The 18,525-nt window shown below is 42.0% G+C and overlaps 1 protein-coding gene across 1 annotated transcript in view; it reads right to left on the reverse strand.

Annotated features, from left to right (window-relative positions):
• Ankrd31 (ankyrin repeat domain 31) overlaps positions 1-15,579 on the reverse strand; it is a 146,143-nt gene extending 130,564 nt beyond the window's left edge. The window contains exons 1-3 of the mRNA XM_050153809.1: positions 14,837-15,579; positions 6,179-6,252; positions 200-315 (exon numbers count right to left, since the gene is read on the reverse strand). Of these exons, the coding sequence (XP_050009766.1) occupies positions 200-315; positions 6,179-6,252; positions 14,837-14,940 (294 nt within the window). The 5' untranslated portion in view covers positions 14,941-15,579. The remainder of the gene's footprint in view (positions 1-199; positions 316-6,178; positions 6,253-14,836) is intronic.
• Between the last annotated feature and the right edge of the window lie 2,946 nt (positions 15,580-18,525).

Consider the following 18,525-nt stretch of genomic DNA (forward strand, 5'->3'; position numbering starts at 1 on the left):
ATATTTTAAATTACCTGTCCTAAAATCAGTGTCCTTCATCAAATTTGCAACAAAGAAACTGAATGATTGCTTTTTAAAGGTATAACTGAACAAAGGAAGAGAAACAAACAGTAATAGACAACAAAACCTTATAATTAGTAATTTCTCAGCTAGTAGCCCCAGCTTTTGACAGGTATATGTTCAAATAACATCAACATACCTGCAACACCAGGTCCTCACTAAGAGTCGGCATCACCTTATTTTTATTCTTTTGCTCTTCTGAGTCCTTTCTGGAAAGGAATTTGAGCCCAAGCTGGATCTCAGGAGAAGGCATGCCTATAATGAAATATAATTAATCAATCACTTGCACTAATTTTATTATTCTACTTTTAGATGAATTAAGAAATTTATAAATATGGTAAAATATCATTTCACTAATGTTATATATTATTAAATGGCAAAGTAAATGTTTAGCATAAGTGAGGCCTGGGTTCACAGTACAAAAGATTATGTATCATGGTTTCTTAACTGTGACTTTCATATGTCAATAGTGATTATTATTTCTTAGTAGGTGGTCATGCTGCACTGAACATAACAATGCTTGACTATTTCTTGGCCTCGGGTTGAAGGAATGCAATGAGTATGTATAGAAAATTTTATATCCTAGAACTGGGGAAATGTCTTGATGGATAAAGAGCTTTTTGTCATTTTGTTAAAGCAGCCCAAGCTAAGACACACTTTGTCATTCAACATAAAAAGTTGCCTCAGAAGTAATTAGATGATTTCTCACAAATGCACTAAGATCTTAATATATTAATATATTAATGACACAAATAATCACACATATTAATTTGCATACATGCACATAGAAATTTAATATATCATAGCCCACAGTAAGATGGCTTAGTGGGTAAAATTGTATCCTGCAAAGGTAGACCACCGAAGTTCAACCCCTAGGGCACACATGGTGGAAGGGAGAACCAGCTCTCACAGTTGTCCTCTGACACACACACAGCAATTTATAAATTAATTTAATAGATCAGGATCATAGTGTTTTAAACAGAATAAAATGGAATACTCAGTAAATCATATTGGGACAATTAGTTTACTACTTGAAAAAAATAAAATTAGAACTCTTCTTTTTCCCATATGCAAAAATATTCTACCTATATTAAGCATAGAAAAATGAAAGCAGGCTAGAGATACAGCTCAGCTAATAGAGCACTTATTCACTCCAAAAGCACACGGACTTGAGTTTGGCCCAAAAACACATGTCAAAATGCTGAGTGATGGCACATGCTTACAATCCCAGCACTGCAGAGGTAGAGACAAGATGATCTCTGGGCTTACTAGACAGCCAGTTTAGCCAATAAGTGAGATCCAGGCTAATGAGAGATCCAGTCTGAAATGCAGACAGCATTTCATAAATGAGATCCAAGGCTATCCTCCAATATATATGGGCATATGTATATACGCACACAAACACACACAGAGGCACAAATAAATGAAGTTTAAAAAAGAGATACCACAGCCTATCACTCAGCCTGTGTAAAAACTCACTTCAAAACTGATTAAATATCTCAATGTAGGACCTAAAACTGAAATTTCTAGAAAAAAAAATACTTCAAGATATAGGCATAAGAAGTAATTTGTCTAGAAAGGACACAAACAGCACAAGAAATAATCTCAAAAATAGTCAAACAAGATTACATGAAAATAAAAAGCTTCTGAAAATCAAAGGAAACAATGACCATCATGTGAAGACCACCTAGAGACTAGGAAAAACATCTCTGCCACATATCAGATATGGGACTGATATCGAGAGTATATAAAATATATTCAAACACCAAGAAAAATCATCTAATTAGATATGGTGACAGATGCCTTTAAACTCAGGACTTAGAAGGGAGAGGCAGGTGGATTTTTGTTACTAGATTTCAGCCAGCCTGATTTACAGAGTGAGTTCCAAAATAGCCAGAGCTACACAGTGAGGCCCTGTCTCAAAAAAACAAAAAAAAAAACAAAAAGTACTGATGAACTGGATAAGACAATTCTCAATAGAACAAACGTAGAGAGCCAATAAATATTTGAAAAAATGTTCAACATCTTTAGCTGTCATAGACATGCAAATTAAAACTGCTGAGTCCCATCTCACCCTATTTGTAATAACATCATCAAGAAAGCAAATGTCAAATACTGGTGAAAACCTGAAAAAAAGGGACCCTTATACACTACTGGTGGTAATGTAAACTTTTAGTCACCACGGATGTTCCTTAAAAAATAAAAGTAGAAGCCGGGCAGTGGTGGTGCATACCTTTAATCCCAGCACTCAGGGGGCAGAGGCAGGTGGAGTTATGTGAGTTTGAGGCTAGCCTGGTCTACAGAGCGAGTTCCAGGACAGGCTCCAAAGCTACAGAGAAACAAATAAACGTAGAACTACTATATGACACAACTATCGCACTCCTAAGCATATACTCAAAGGACTCTATGTCAACAAAGCATAGAGTTACTTACACATTCATACTTAACCTCTGCCCTACTAACAACAGCCAGGAATAGAAATAGCCTCCATGTCTATCAACAGATGAAGAAAATGCGGTGCATACACAATGCAATGTCATGAATTCATAAATAAAAATCAAATTTTGGTATTTGCAGGAAAAATTAAAGGAAATAGAATCATGATTTTTAAAAAAGACACAGAAAGAAAGTCCTCAGCAGGTATAAGTTTTCTCAAAATGGAGGGATCCATCACGGGCTGCCTGAGGAAAAGCTTTAAACACCTCCCACAGGCTCCTGAAGACTAGCTGTGGGAATCAAGTCTGATCCTGCTTAGAAACCTTCCTTAGCTCAACCTGGACTGGGTCTACTTCTGATACCCCATTGACCATTAACAAAGAATTGCCTAAAGGCATCCCTAAGACCCCAAGGCCCATACAGTTGATCAAACATCTGAAAAGTTGGGGGCAAGAGGAAACATACCTCCAACACTCAGTAAACAGAGAAACTAGATTCTCATACCAAGAAACATTACCAATGACCTAATTTCCATTGCAAATGCAAAAAGTACGAATAAACAAAAATATAGGTCTCCTCCAAAAATGATTCTCACACAGTAATGTCCCCAAAGAAAAGTGACTTAGATGGCATACAAGAAAATGATTTCAAAATAGCAATGATAAGCAAGATCAAATGCTGGAAAGAAAACATAAATAGATGAATAACAAAATCAACTCAATATATGAAAATGAAATTTAAAAAACAAAAAAGAAAAGCCAAAATAAAATAAAAAATAAGAAAATTCAAACAAAAATTAAAGAGTAAAGATTCACTGGATACATCAGATCAAACAGAAGAGGAAACATCAGGTCTTGAAGACAAGTAGAGGAACTGGATTGGAGAGAATGCTGAATTACACAGACAGACAGACAGACACACACACACACAGACACACACAGACACACACACACACACACAATCCACCTGAGAATGAAACTTGCAGGAAGTCAGGAACACTATAAAAAGACCAAATCTATGAATAATAGAAAAAGAAGAATGGAATAAGGGGCTGAGATCAAATATATAGAAAATATTTTCAACAAAACATAAACTTCCTTACTATAAGGAAAAGAAATGCCCATCGAAGTCCAAGGGGCATACAGAATACCTAACAGAACCAGGAAACAAACTCCCCACATCACATCAAAACACTAAGTGGGGGCTGGAGAGATGGCTCAGAGGCTAAGAGCACTGGGTGCTCTTCCAGAAGACCTGGGTTCAATTCCCAACAACCAAATGGTAGCTTACATTTGGTGAGTTCTTCTGGTGTGCAGGTATACATACATACATAATAAATAAATAAATCTTTAAAAAAAAAAACCACTAAGTGACAGAACAAAGGAAAGATACTGAAAGCACCAAGAGAGGAAACTCAGGTCCCATAGAAAGACAGGCCCATCAGAATTAACAACTGATTTTTCAATGGAGACTGAAAGCCTGAAGGAATTGGACCAATGTTCTACAAGTTATTAAAGAGCACAAATATAATCCAGAAAAACTTCTGGTTATAGTGGAAGGAAAATGAAAACTTTCAAGATTTTAAAAAAACTATGACCACCATAGGATACAGAAAGGAATGCTTAGACCTGAAGATCGTAGAGCATGCTCAGGAAGACACAGGAAACAACATATCCAGAACACGGAATCAAAGGGTAACAAACGTCAGGAATAACACATGCGGCTCAGTAACGCTTAATATCAACGGTCTCAATCCCCCAACACACAAAGACTAACAGATTAGATCAGAAAACAAGATCTAGTAAATTTTTGGTTTTAGTTGTTGTTGTTGTTTTCAAGACAAGGTTTCTCTCTAGCTTTGGCGCCTGTCCTGAATTTTGCAGGCAAACGGATGGAGCTAGAAAACATCATTTTGAGTGAGGTAACCCAGACAAAGAAAAACAATTATCACATGTACTTACTCATAAGTGGTTTTCAAACATAAAGAAAACAAAATCAGCCTACAAATCACAATCTTTGAGAACCTAGACAACAATGAGAACCCTAAAAGAGACATACATAGATCTAATCTACATGGGAAGTAGAAAAAGACAAGACCTCCTGAGTAAATTTGGAGCATGGGGATCTTGGGAGAGGGTTGAAGGTGAGGGGAGAGGCAGGGAGGGGAGCAGAGAAAAATGTAGAGCTCAATAAAAATCAATAAGATTTTTTTAAAAAAAGAAAAGATGGGAGAGACACTCTATACTCATTACAAGGAAAACAGCAGGATATTAGAACCCTAAACATATATGCACCAAACAGGATCACTCAGTTACATAAAAGAAACCCTATTAGACTTAAGGCCACAGATCGATTACAGCACAGTGAGAGTGGGTGATTTCAATACTCCGACCTTCACCAGTGACAGGTAATTTGGGAAAAAACCTAAATAGAACTCTGTAGTTAAATCACATCATAAATCAAACAGACCTAACAGGTATTTACAGGACACTTAACACTAAGAATACACATTCTTCTCAGCAGCCCGTGGAACTTTCTCTAAAACGGACCACATGCTGGGAGGATTCCCTGGTGACAAGCAATGTAACTTGATAAGTTCCAGGAAAAAAAAAAGGTGTATGCCTGAGAGATGACACATGAAGTTGTCCTTCCAAATACATGCACATACATAAGCATGTATACTCAAACACACATGTGTATCTGTACACACACATACCCATGTGTCTTAGGTTTTTTTTTTTTTTTTTCCGAGACAGGGTTTCTCTGTGGCTTTGGAGCCTGTCCTGGAACTAGCTCTGTAGACCAGGCTGGTCTCGAACTCACAGAGATCCGCCTGCCTCTGCCTCCCGAGTGCTGGGATTAAAGGCGTGCGCCACCATCGCCCGGCTACACATGTATCTTAGTGATGGGGGATTAAATAAGAATTTTAATAACATATATGTATGAAAATGCCATAAAGGAATTCATTACTCTGTGTGTTAAGTTGGGAGCGTAGACCCCAGCCCCTGGTATCTATCCTAACCCCCAGGCCTGAGAGTTGTATTGGTTTGGACTCCAAATCCCAGCATGCCAGGTCCTGACCCCTCGCTGGGGGGATCAGGACCACTCCCACAGAGTATTTAAGTAAACTCCCAAAAGAGGATCACATGATTCCTTTTCCTTCCTCCTGGTGGTCAAGTTTGCGGCCTCCTGGTTCCCCCCGGGGCCACCCGAGAGTGCAGAAATCCCATTAAACCTGGATATTTCTTAATTTTGGTTTGTTTTGATTTGGCTTGATTGGGAATTTGCATAGGCAGAGAGCTCGCGTTAGGAAAATTCCTAACACTGTGTTCTAAGCTTTAAAAATAAATAATAAACCATGGAAAAATTTTAAATGTTATTTTGTACTCTTACAAGCTTTTAAAAATAGGTTTTAGAGTGAAGCTAGAGATTATAAAATGATGAGGAGAGCAGTCCAGGTCCACTCCAACGCTTTGCACCTTTTCTAGGAGCCCTACATGGCCTCTGGAAGCTACAGTTCCCACTGCTATCCCCATTCCAGATCTTAAGGGATCTTAGGGTCTGTCATAAATCTGTGTAAGAAGTTGTGCAACATTAATGAAGAAGAGTAACATAAAATAAGGAGTTAACAGAATGATAATACTTGGGACACTGACAACATCTAGTAAAAGGCTTTCCTCACCTTTCCACATTCCATTTTCACCAGAATGAAGACAGAACTCAGATTTAAAAGACGGGTCTCGATTCAAGAGCAACCTTTCAAATGCAAAACAGAAAATACAGATTAATAAGATATTTCCAAATATAATAATATTTTAATTATCATTTTTAGTAAAACTCAGATTGCTAAAATTCTTTTATACTACCATAAATATTTATATTTCAAACTACTAATTCAGAAACATTAACTTTAAAATAGAATTCATCCAAGAAGAAAAATGCTCACTAGTCATATTAATTTTTACTATTTTGTCATTATGTTTGGTTTAGGGGGACAAGAAACAGAATACTAATAGCACTTAATTGTCTTAGTTACGATTGTCTTGGTTATTGCTGTGATAAACAGCACAACCCAATGCAGTTTTGTAAGAAAGGATTTATTTCAGCTTGTGCTTCCCCATCATAGTCCATGGTCAAAGGAAGTCAGGGCAGGAACTCAAGAAAGACAAGACCCTGGAAGCAAAAATGGAAGCAGTGACCACCGAGGAGTGCTGCTTACTGGCCTGCTGTCCATGATTTGTTTCTTATACTATCCAGCAGCACGTACCCAGGACTAGTGCTACACAGCGGACTAGGCCCTCCTAGTCTTCTACGGGGTGCATACACATGCACATACACAAACGCTTTTTTTTTAGGAAGTGCCATTTCAAAGGAGAGTTTTCAAAAAAAAAAATTCTTGGGACAAGAACAAAAATATGAATGACTTTTTCATTCCTGTGATTGAATTAAATTCCTTTTAACTATATGACAAACTTCAAAAAAGTCAATCACCAAAAATCATAGCTACTATGTTATGGCTCACGCTTGTAATCCCAGCACTTGAGAGACTAATGTAGGCAAAGCCCTGAGAGGTCTGAGTTAGCCTGGGCTATGCAGTGAGTTATATTTCAGCCAGCCTGAAATAACAGTGAGACCCTGTTTTTAAAAACCAAATTCATAGCTGGGTGGTGGTGGCATATACCTTTAATTTCAGCACTCAGGAGGCAGAGGCAGGCAGATCTCTGTGAGTTCAAGGGCCACCCTGGTCTATAGAGGTAGTTCCAGGACAAGTTCCAAAGCTACAGAGAAACCCTGTCTCAAAAAACAAAAACAAACAAACAAAAAAAATCACAAATACTCCATGTATGAGGTATTTAAAAATAAGCTATGACTTAATATTAGAAAGATGAGACACTGAAAAGTATTAGGGAAGGAATTTAACAGACTAAACGAAAACACAATTTTTCAGGTTAAAATCAGATTGGATATTTGAAACAATTTTTCACTGGTTATTAAAAGTATAATGAATTTTTATTACAATAAAGGTTTTAATTTATATGTATAAAAACTTTAGCAATCAAGTTCTAACATCATATTGAGCTTTTAATTCAGTTAAAAATATCTAATTAAAACATGCTTTCAACATAATGGCCCAAAACAGTGTTTGACAACATTATGTCTTCATCAGCGGTAGAACCCTATTTTGGCGTAGATCTCAATCAAAACAGTTATTTCTGTGAGCTATTTATGTCTATGTCTGTTAATATTAATACTAACCTGACTAGTTAAGCCTATGTGTCTATGCTTTCTTTCTGGCTCCAACCTTCCCGCAGGTTATCTTGATCACCACATGAATACAGAGCTAGTGTGTCCTACATTTCAGGCTAATTATGTTAAGTGAGGCATTCAGTATACATAATGCGAGTGCTGGGCTAATGCCGGAGCACCTTGTGCTCAAAGCCAGCATATGGAAGACAGAAACACCTTGTTGTTGTTTTTTTTTTAAAGTGAGGGGTGTAAATAAACCCAAAGATACAGTATGAAAAACTATATAGTCTGATTCTCCATGATAAAAAAAAGAACAGAAGTTCAGAGATTTGAGAAACCATATGTCAAGATCAAATGCACATCAAAAAGAGAGTGAAAGAAAAGATACTGAAGCTAGCAAAATAGCTCAGCAAGGCAAAGTGCCAGCAACTAAGCCTGCCGACCCTGAATTCCATCTCCAGAACCCAAGTAAAGGCACAAGGGAAAGATGGACTCCAAGAACTGTCCTCCAGCTTCCACACATCTGCCACAGCACATGCACCCACACAGATACCATTCGCTCACATACATATACAATAACTTTAAAAAGGAAATTGGATTAGGATAGGAAAAGACTATTTAAAGAAACTATGATAGAGAAAACTTCCTAGAGTGAGTGCATTTACATCTTTAAGAAGCTTGGATGACTGAAAACAAATAAACAGAAAATATCATTCTAGACACATCATAATGATACTGCTGAGAATCCAAGATAAGAAAAAGGATGGGAGGTGAAAAAATAGTTCATGTTAGAGAACAATAATCCAAAGAGATGGGGCAACACAGTCAGTTAAGGGACAACACAAGCCACTTTTCAGGATGGCAGATTATGAAACTCCATGCATTTATTAAAATATTCCCTGTGTTCCAACAAGAGTAAATACTACTTGTGTATACATTTTAAAAATGAGAGTGATGGTGCACATATATAATCTCAGCAGAACCATTGTGAACTTAAGGCTAGCCTGGGCTATAAAGTGAGACCCTAGAAGATGAATGAAGAAGAAGGGAGGGGAGAAAAAGGGAGGGGAAGCAGCAGCAGCAACCTGGATATTATTCGTTACAGTCTTCACTCAGTGCCCCCACACCTCATCAGTTAGCATCTCCTACCAAACGTGTGCTGAGATTTTACAAAGGTGTACTATTCCAGCCATCCCCACTACACTATCTGGTCTCTCTCTCATCATCCCAGTCTGTAACTGGTCCTAAACCTAAGCTCTCCAACCTCGCTTAGCAGAAGGGAGTCCTTGCTTCATTAGTAATGAAGGGACAAAACCAACTGCATTTTGTGCTAGGCCCCAAGGTAGGTATCAGGAGAGCGGGAAGTTCCCTAGACTGCAGCCCAGCTGCTCTGGGGTTGATTATCAGCAGAGTGGAGAGTCACCTAGATTGGATCAATCAGAGAACCACCTGTACCCTTTATGCCAAAAACAACAGATCTGTGGTTTTCTGCCTTTATAAACCCTGTCTAAGAATGGTGGGGCACCTCCTCTGGCCCCTGCTGCGTCGGTGTGTGAGAGAGGTGCCTATCGTGATTTGTACTTCAGGATTAAACCTTGCTTTTTGCATTTCAGTGAGTCTGTATTTCTGGTGGTCTTCTTGGGGTCTCCGCGACTAGGGCACTACATTTGGGGACTCGTTCCAGGATTCCCCAGAGACCCTAACATCCCAATGGTTTAAGCCAGCTGGAGGGGTGAGTTACAGAGCTTTCCCTGTCTGTCTTTTGTTTGTCTGTAACCTTTGATTTCAGAAGCGGCCACATTCAGCACAAAAGGCAGAGTTGATAGCTCTTCCAAAGGCCTTACAGATGGGGAAACGCAAAAAGCTAAACATCTACACAGACAGCAGGTATGCCTTTGCCACAGCCCACATCCACAGGGCTGTCTACCAGGAGAGGGGTTGCTAACAGCAGAAGGAAAAACTATTAAAAACAAACAGGAGATTCTGGATCTCCTACAAGTATTGCGGGGGCCCACAAAGTTGGCAATAATACACTGCCCCAACACCAAAAAGGCTCCAGAACAATACAACTGGGAAACAATCTGGCTGCTAAAACAGCAAAAGAGGCGGCTTCAGCCCCCAGGGCTATGGTGACTTTAACTGACCCAGGAGCCAGGGGCCTGCCACAGATCCCCAAGTCCATACTTGAAGATCTAGCCTGAACACACACTCTCCCCACGGTCAGCGAATAGAGGAACGGTGGAAAACTGCCCAAAGATTGGGACGTGAGATACTGAAAAAGTACACCACTCCTCACACTTGGGAACACGTAGAATGCAGGACCTATTGTGGAGGGTTCAGGTCAAAATTCAAGATGGTAGCCAGATTATTGAACAGATAGTGACACAAAGCCAGGCATGCCAGCTGACAAATGTGGTGAGCACCCCCTCCAGCCCAGGAGTATGTCAGTGGGGAACTCTGACATTCCAGAACAGGTACGTACTGGAATGTAGACGTTACTGAAATCAAACCTGGAAAAACTGGATACAAATATCTCTTAGTGTTTACAGATATTTTTTCAGGGTGGACTGAAGCGTTCCCACCAAGCACAAAACAGCCACAGTGGTGGCGAAGAAGCTGATTGAAGAAATCTTGCTTAGGCATGGGTTCCCAGTCATGACAGGGTCAGACGATGGCCCTGCCTTCATCTCTCAGGTAAGCCAGGGACTCGCCGCTGCACTGGGGACTGACTGGAAACTTCACTGTGCATAGAGACCTCAGAGCTCAGGGCAGGTAGAAAGGATAAATAGAACAGTAAAAGAGACCTTGACTAAACTGGCCTTGGAGATTGGCGCTGGCTGGGTAACTCTCCTTCCCTCTGCCCTTTTTAGAGTCAGAAATGCCCCTATCAAACGGGTCTGACCCCTTTTGAAATTATGTGTGGGCACCCTCCCCCTGTGATTCCTAGCTTACAAACTGACCTGATTGCTGACTTAGATGATCAGGACTTGTTCAAAGCCATCCAGCGGCTCCAATCGGTTTATAAAACCATATGGCCTAAGCTTAGGGTGATTTATGAACCTACCTCTGTTCCAACCCCTCATAAATTCAGGCCTGGAGACTGGGGTTTTATCTGGAGGCATCACCCAAAATTGCTAGAGTCAAGATAGAATGGGCCCTACATGGTTGTTCTGACAACACCAACAGCCTTCAAAGCTGTTGCCTCTTGGGTCCATTATTCACATGCCCACCCAGTGATCCCTTCGCCTACAAGAGGACTATCGAAGCAAGACCTGGGAGGCATCCAAACACCCCACAAACCCCCTAAGGTCTGGTTCAAGCATCGTTCCTGATCCTGTTGATGCTGGTTCCCTCTGCTCCTGCTAAAGAAGTCAACCCCCACGTACCCTTTAAACTGACTTGGGTTCTCGAGGATGGAGAATCATACAAAACTCTGTACCAGACTACCCGTGTGGCCCCACTGCACACCTGGTGGCCTGACCTAGATTTCTGCTTTAGTGACCTGAACCACATCTATAGAGCAGCAGGCTAGGCGGAGGCCAGGAAGTATGGTTTTTAGATGTGCCCAGGTCACATCAGGAATAGAAACAGTGTGGAGGCCTAGAATCCTCCTTCTGCAAAAGTCGGGACTGTGTCACCTCTAATGATAAGGAATGGAGATGGGCTGTAAGTAGACCAGACTTAGTCACTTTTAAATATGTAAGACCTATCTGATATGTGTCCCCCCTCTTCCTCAGCCTGACAAACCCTGCAGGACAGGTGACCTAGACCAGATAAGATTACTTTCACTGATGAGGGAGGATGGGACACATGACGGTCATCAGGCCTACACTGGAGTGTAATATACTACAGATATGGGGAACATGCCCCGACCACCCTTGTAATTCGACTTAAGATAGAGCTAATAAAACCAGCAATAATAGGCCCCAATAAGGCACTGAACCCAAATACTACTCCCTCACCCACAAAGAGACTCGTGCTCCAGCACTAACTCTAACCACACTTTCACCTAAAACATGGGCCCCAGATGCTTTAGCTATTACCAAGCCTTCAGTGCCAGAACAGCATCCCCTCCTGGAGCTTCTAAGGCTTAGTGGTTCTAAACTCCTCAAGGCCAACCTTAACCAACTCTTGTTGGCTCTTTTAAGACGTGGCTCCCCCTTATTATGAGGGAAATGCTGTCCAGGGCCTTATTCGAGAAGTGGCGAAGTCTGATGAATGTCACTGGTATTCACAACACACTCTAACCCTGGGACAGGTAACAGGACAAGGGCTTTGCATAGGTAAAGTTCCCACTGCCAAGCTTTTCTTTGCAATTCAACTCATCCCCTCACAACCACTGCAGAGCACCTAATCCCCCCAATGACACCTGGTGGGTGTGCTCCTCTAGGTTAACTCCTTGTGCACACACTATCGTTCTAAAGGACTCCAAAGGATACTGTGTCCTCATCAGACTGGTACCCCGGCTCCTTTATCATGACTACCAAGGTTTCCTAGATAGAGTGGGGCAGGATGCTGGTCTGACTAGAATTAAAAAGGGAGCCCATGAGCACCCTTACACTCAGTATCCTCCTGGGGGCGAGCCTCGCAGGGTTGGGGACAGGAACTGCCTCTCTTCTGTCCCAAAGTGAACATTACTCTGCTTTGAGAGAAGCTATAGATGCTGACACAGAACACCTAGAGACCTCAGCCTCCCACTCGCAGGACTCCCTCTCCTCACCAGCTGAAATGGTTTTACAAAACAGAAGGGGACTGGACCTAATCCTTTTACAACAGGGAGGACTGTGTGCAGCCCTGGAAGAAGAATGCTGTTTCTATGTAGACCATTTGAAACTTCTAAGGGATATCATGGCCAATGTGTGAGAGGGACTTAAAAAGAGAAAGAGAGAAAGGGAAGCCAACCGAGGATGGTTTAAACCCTGGTTAACTACTTTCATCTCTACTCTGACGGGACCCCTGGTTATCTTGCTGTTACTGCTGACTTTCAGACCATGTACACTCAATAGACTAGTCCAATTTATGAAGGAATGATTGGGGACCATCCAACTTATGGTGCAGCACTCTTAGAACTATAGACCCCTCGGGACAGAAGATACCTATGAGCTAACTATAAGAGACCCATGTTTGGGTCAACCTACAAGAAGGGGGTGGGGAAGAAGGGACAAAACCAACTCCATTTTGTGCTAGGCCCCAAGGTTTATAGCAGCAGAGCAGGAAATTCCCTAGACTGGAACCAATCAGAAAATCACCTGTACCCTTTATGCCCATAACAATGGATTTGTGGTTTTCTGCCTTTATAAACCCTGCCTAAGAACGGTGGGCCACCTCCTCTGGCCCCTGCTGCGTCAGTGTGCGAGATGAGGAGCCTATCACAATTTGTACCACAGAATTAAACCTTGCTTCTTGCATTTTGGTGAGTCTGAGTCTCTGGTGGTCTTCTTGGAGTCTCCACGACTCGGGCACTACAATAAGAGCTTTAAATGGACACGCATTATAAACACAGGATCTTAACCTACAACCTTAAGTCCTGAACTGGAATCTTTAGTTGGTTTTTCTTACTCGTTTCTCTTTGGTACTTCGGGAAGCCTGCCACCCAGCTCCCAAATAAATCACACTGAGGCTTTTAGGAATGCCGGGCCTTAGCTTGACTTATTTCTAGCCAACTTTTCTTAACTTATATTATCCTGTCTACCTTTTGCCTCTGGGCTTTTATCTTTATCCTAAATACCTTTCATTACTTCTTACTAAGGGGCTTGCTGTATAGCTGGACCCTGGAGGTCTCCCCCTCTCAAGCCTAGATCTCTCTTCTTTCCAGATTTCTCCTATTTATTCTCTCTGCCTGCCAGCCTCGCCTATACTTTCTCCTGCCTAGCTATTAGCCGGTCAGCTCTTTATTAGACCAACTGGGTGTTTTAGACAGGCAAAGTAGCACAACTTCACAGAGTTAAACAAATCCAACATAAAAGAAAGCAAAACTCCTTTGTATCACTACAGAAATCTACAGGATCCAGGTGACTCAAAAGCACATGAAAATGTAAAGCCCTAGTCTAAAGCAAGCAGGGTAAACAGAAATCTGACTAGGATACTCCTCCACTTAAAACTGCGAAAGCATCCTACCAAGGTCAACCTCAGCTGGATCCCCTCTTATCACTCCACGCCCATTCCACAATTCTGAAAGATATAACTGCCTATATATCCCAAAATGCATAACTCGATGCTATGTTCCATCTCTCCACACCTACATCCCTCGGCTTCCTTACCCTGGAGTACCTTTTCCTCACATGGCAAACTCCTATGTCACCTTCAAGCTTCTACTCAGAAGTCAACCATAGTAAACTCTGATAAACAGCTACATTGACTGAGGTAGGAGTTCCTCTGGCCTGCTAAACCCACATCCCTAGACTCCACACATTATTATCAAGTTACCTGTTCAAAAATTTCTCCAGGCCTAGTTTTCTCAAAGGCAGTGGCCTCATTTTTTTCCCCAACTTTTTTTTCCCTGCACCTAACACTGAGGATATGTTCAAGAAAGGTTCTGATAAGCTGAAATACTTTTTTATTCTTTTAAAAAAAATATTTCTACTTTTTATGTGCGGTGGTGTTTTGCCTGCATGTGTGTCTCCATGAGGGTATCGGGTTCCCTGGAACTGGCGTTACAATCGTGAGCTGCTATGTGGGTGCTGGGAACTGAACCTGGGTCCTCTGGTAAAGCTCTTAACCACCCACTCACTCTCTAGCCCCATACTTTCTTATTCTCATAACACGTTTCAGTTTAATAAAAACCTGTTTCCCCGTTAGAGTTCTTAAAAGAAATTCTAAGAACCATCCCTTTGGCCAGAGATAAGTTCAGGTTAAGGGGTCCTTGTCCAAAGTACTTAGCCCCAGTGCAAGGGAGGTTTTTTTTTTTTTAATGCCATAAAACCACTAGCATCATTTTGTTTCCAGATATTTGTAAATTCTTAACACGGTTGTCCCCCAAGGCGCTAATCTCACTCACAAGGCCGCGTCCTGCTGGCGGCCATTTCCACTCAAACCTACAGAAAGCCTAGCCCGACGACAGCAGTGCAAGGGTTCTAGCCCTAATGGCGGTCACCTTCTCCAGGGCAGCTCCTCATCTTCCAGTTCGTTCTCTGTCACCGACCCCTCAATCACTGTTTCATCACTGTCACACTCTGAAGCCTGGGCACCGTTCTCCATCTTCGCCCCTCACTCGAGGGTTATAGTAATCTCCTCCTCTAGTTTCCCCTTATCCGCACGCCTTTTGCTTGCTTTTCGCGGTAGGGAGTTTAAAACAACAAAACTAGAGCCAAGAGGAAAAGCCTCTCCGGGCCGCTGATGCCAAACGCCGCACGCGCAGCGTCGTCGTCGACGCACGGGCTAACCGGCGCTCGAGCTTGCGCGCGCCACCAGAGCGCAGCCGCGAGCCACAAACAGCCGCGAGCCACGCGTCAGCGTGCAATCCCAGGGGCCCGCCCCGCCCCCGCCCGAGGCTCCGCCTCTGACTCCTAAGCCCCGCCCCTAACCACCAAAGCTCCTCTCCGGCCGTCAGTCCCCGCCCCTAGCTCCCGAGGCTCCTCCCCAACTCCTAGGAGGAATAAAGCCGCTCTTCAAAGAACGCGCTGGTCGGCGTTGAGTTTCTGGTCCACCATAGCCAGCCCCCGAGGCTGGTTTGCTCATTTGCTAGCGATTCTGACTCAGTTCTCCACACTCCCTGCACGTCCCAGCGGCCACAGCTCCAGAACATTTTGAAGCCAGGTTGTAATCTTAGACGCAGAAGGCTTTGCAGTCTTTGCAGGCTCCTTACTTCTTAATTCCTTTGATGCAGCCTCCCTTAGTGTTGCCCTAAATAGGTAAAAGAAATGCTTATCAAAGGTTTTCAGATCCGCTAATCCAATAGATACACATTTTGTATTTTTCTCACAACTTTGTAAATTACCCTGAAATATAGATTGTACAGGAAAAGAAGTATAAATGTTTTTCCCCTTTATCAAATGTTAGAATAGCGGTGCCTAGCAATACCTAGCAACACCCCAAAATTATTATCTTACCAATGAAGATCTAGGGTTTTTTCGCTCATATGATGCTTTTTAAAGTGTTTTACACACATTACCATGTGTGTGTGTTTGTGTCTGTGCATACACAAGCATATCACAGTGTGAGTGTGGCACTCATAGGACAACGACTTGCAGGAACTGGTTCTCTCCTTCCACTGTGTGGGGTCCAGGGCCCTCAAGTTTGGCAAGTGCTTTGCCACCGCACCTCCCACTCTGAGGTGTCTTCTCACATTTCCTGTGATTCAAACTGTTCTTTGGGGTTCTGGAGTTTGAAGTTTGGGGCCTAGTGTACATTAGACAGGTGCTCTGCCTCCCCCCCCCCCCATCTCCAGCCTTCCTTTTACTTTTTCAATCAAGGTGTCTCAAAGTTCCTTGGCCTGCCCTCCATGCACTCTGGAACCCAGGCTGGCTTCGGGTTTGACATCCTCCAGCCTCGCTCTTCTGAGTGGTTGGGATTATAAGCCCGCCACCGGGCCCAGCTTTATTTGAAGGTTTTAAACTCAAACGACAGTTATACAACACACGAGGACTTTTCAGCCAATAAAGACTGTGATTGCCTGGTCATGTCCAAAGTCTTCGGTTGTGTAAGCACGATCACTGATGTTAGCACAAAATAAAGTTCAGAGTCTCAGTGCAGGGCAGAAGAGCAAACCGGAGGGAGTCTGTGCAAGACTCTGCTGCCCTGTCGTTCTTCAAGCTGCAAGCTGAGTCAGGGGACTGAACCCTCCAAGGAATCCCAAGAGTTTCAGAGATGACAGAAATCAGACACTCAGCGTCTGAGAAGAACTGGAACTCAGCTTTCATTTCAATTAGTTTCGATTAAAGTTATTCAACGCTATAGAACTACATCAAATATATAAAAGCTGGTATTCTCAATGATAATTGGCCACTCTTAGAAATTGCTGAAATCTGTTTATTATAAATTAATAAAGAGAGAAATAAAGCATTTATCCTGCTTTTCCTATCAAATCTATATTTTAGGATAACCATGGTTGGTGAAAGAAAAATATTCTAATTTATAGCAATATATGATATATATTTTTTTCTTCTTTTGAGAAAGGGTCTTAGGCGAAGAAAATAAAATCTGATGGTTTATTTTCAAAGGTATCTTGAACTAGTGTATGTCCAGCTACAAATGAACAGAAAACACTAGACTCTTGGAAATGTCTGCTAGTTTAGCTATCCTCCCCACAAAATAAATAAATAAATAAATAAATATACTAGAAGTTTGGAGTAGAAAATTACTAACAGCTAAGCTTGCCTGCAAGGTCATACTCATGATAAGCTTTAAAATACACTGGATATAAAATGTAGTGATGAAGCCACACATAATTTTTGTTGCAGAAAGGACATATGTAATCGACAGAGGGTAAGTTAAGACCTAGGTGTCTAACGTTATACCCTCCTGATTGCCCAGTTAATGAGGAGATGGAGGAGGGTCATGAATTCAGGGTTCACAAACCATTCTCTGTGCTCACCCACTGTGCCCACCACTCTGGGATGATGTCTGACGTTGCAAAGTTGTAAGATAAACTGCCTTACTTTTATGCTCTGAATATCCATGGTTCTCAGAATGAAGAGAGGGTCTTTGTTTCTCATGCTGGCCCACACGCATAGCCATCCTGTGACACATGGGGCTTAGCGTTGGAGAGATGGCTCAGTAAATAAAATGCTTCTTGTGCACAAACCTAAGGACCAAATTCCAGATCCCCAGCACCCACATAAAGCCTGGTGGAGTGGCAGCTTGCCTGCAATCCCAGTGCTCAGGAGGCAGAACTAGGGGATTCTACCTGGCAAGCTGGCTAGATAGACTAGCTGAACCAGTGAGTTCCAGGTTCGGTGAGAGACCCTGCCTCAGTAGATAAAATGTTCTGTGATTAAGGAAGATACCAGTCATCAACTTATGAACATGAACACATACAAGCACACATGCACCATATGTATGCTGACAGACATGCAAATACCCAGTTATCAACTTATGAATCTGAACACATACAAGCACACATGCACGGTATGTATACTGACAGACATTCAAACACCCAGACATCAACTTCTGACCTAACATGAACACATACAAGTACACACACACCAACACATGCACTATATATATGCTTACAGACATGCAAACACACATACATATGCATTTGCATCACATATACAAACACATACACAAAACAAGCAAGAAAGCCTGTCTCAAAAAAACACCACTAAAATAAATAAAATTGCCTTTTTAAAGGCTGAAATTAAAAAGTAATAGAAGAGGCCATGGCAAGCTATCAAACAATTAAAGAATAAAATGCAATGATGTGGGAGTGATTTCTTACTAATAAAGAAACTGCCTAGGCCCATTTGATAGGCCAACCCTTAGGTAGGCGGAGAAAACAGAACAGGATGCTAGGAGAAGGAGGCTTGGTCGGGAGTCGCCATGATTCTCCCACTCCAGACAGATGCAGGTTAAGATCCTTCCTGGTAAGCCAGCTCGTGGGCTACACAGAATATTAGAAATGGGTTAGATTAATATGTAAGAGCTAGCCAATAAGAGGCTACAGATAACGGGCCAGGCAGTGTTTAAAAAAATACAGTTTCCGTGTAATTATTTCGGGGCATAACCTAGCCATGCGGGCGGCCAGGTGCCGGGGACACAGCCCTGCCGCTCCTAATTCAACAATGCAACATTTTTTTTTTAATTTTTTATTGAGAAAAAGAAAAAAAAAGTTTCTGCCTCCTC

This window comes from Alexandromys fortis, unplaced genomic scaffold (assembly GCF_014885135.2).
Source record: "Alexandromys fortis isolate MF-2015 unplaced genomic scaffold, M_Fortis_MF-2015_v1.1 scaffold_79, whole genome shotgun sequence".
Classification (NCBI taxonomy): Eukaryota; Metazoa; Chordata; class Mammalia; order Rodentia; family Cricetidae; genus Alexandromys; species Alexandromys fortis.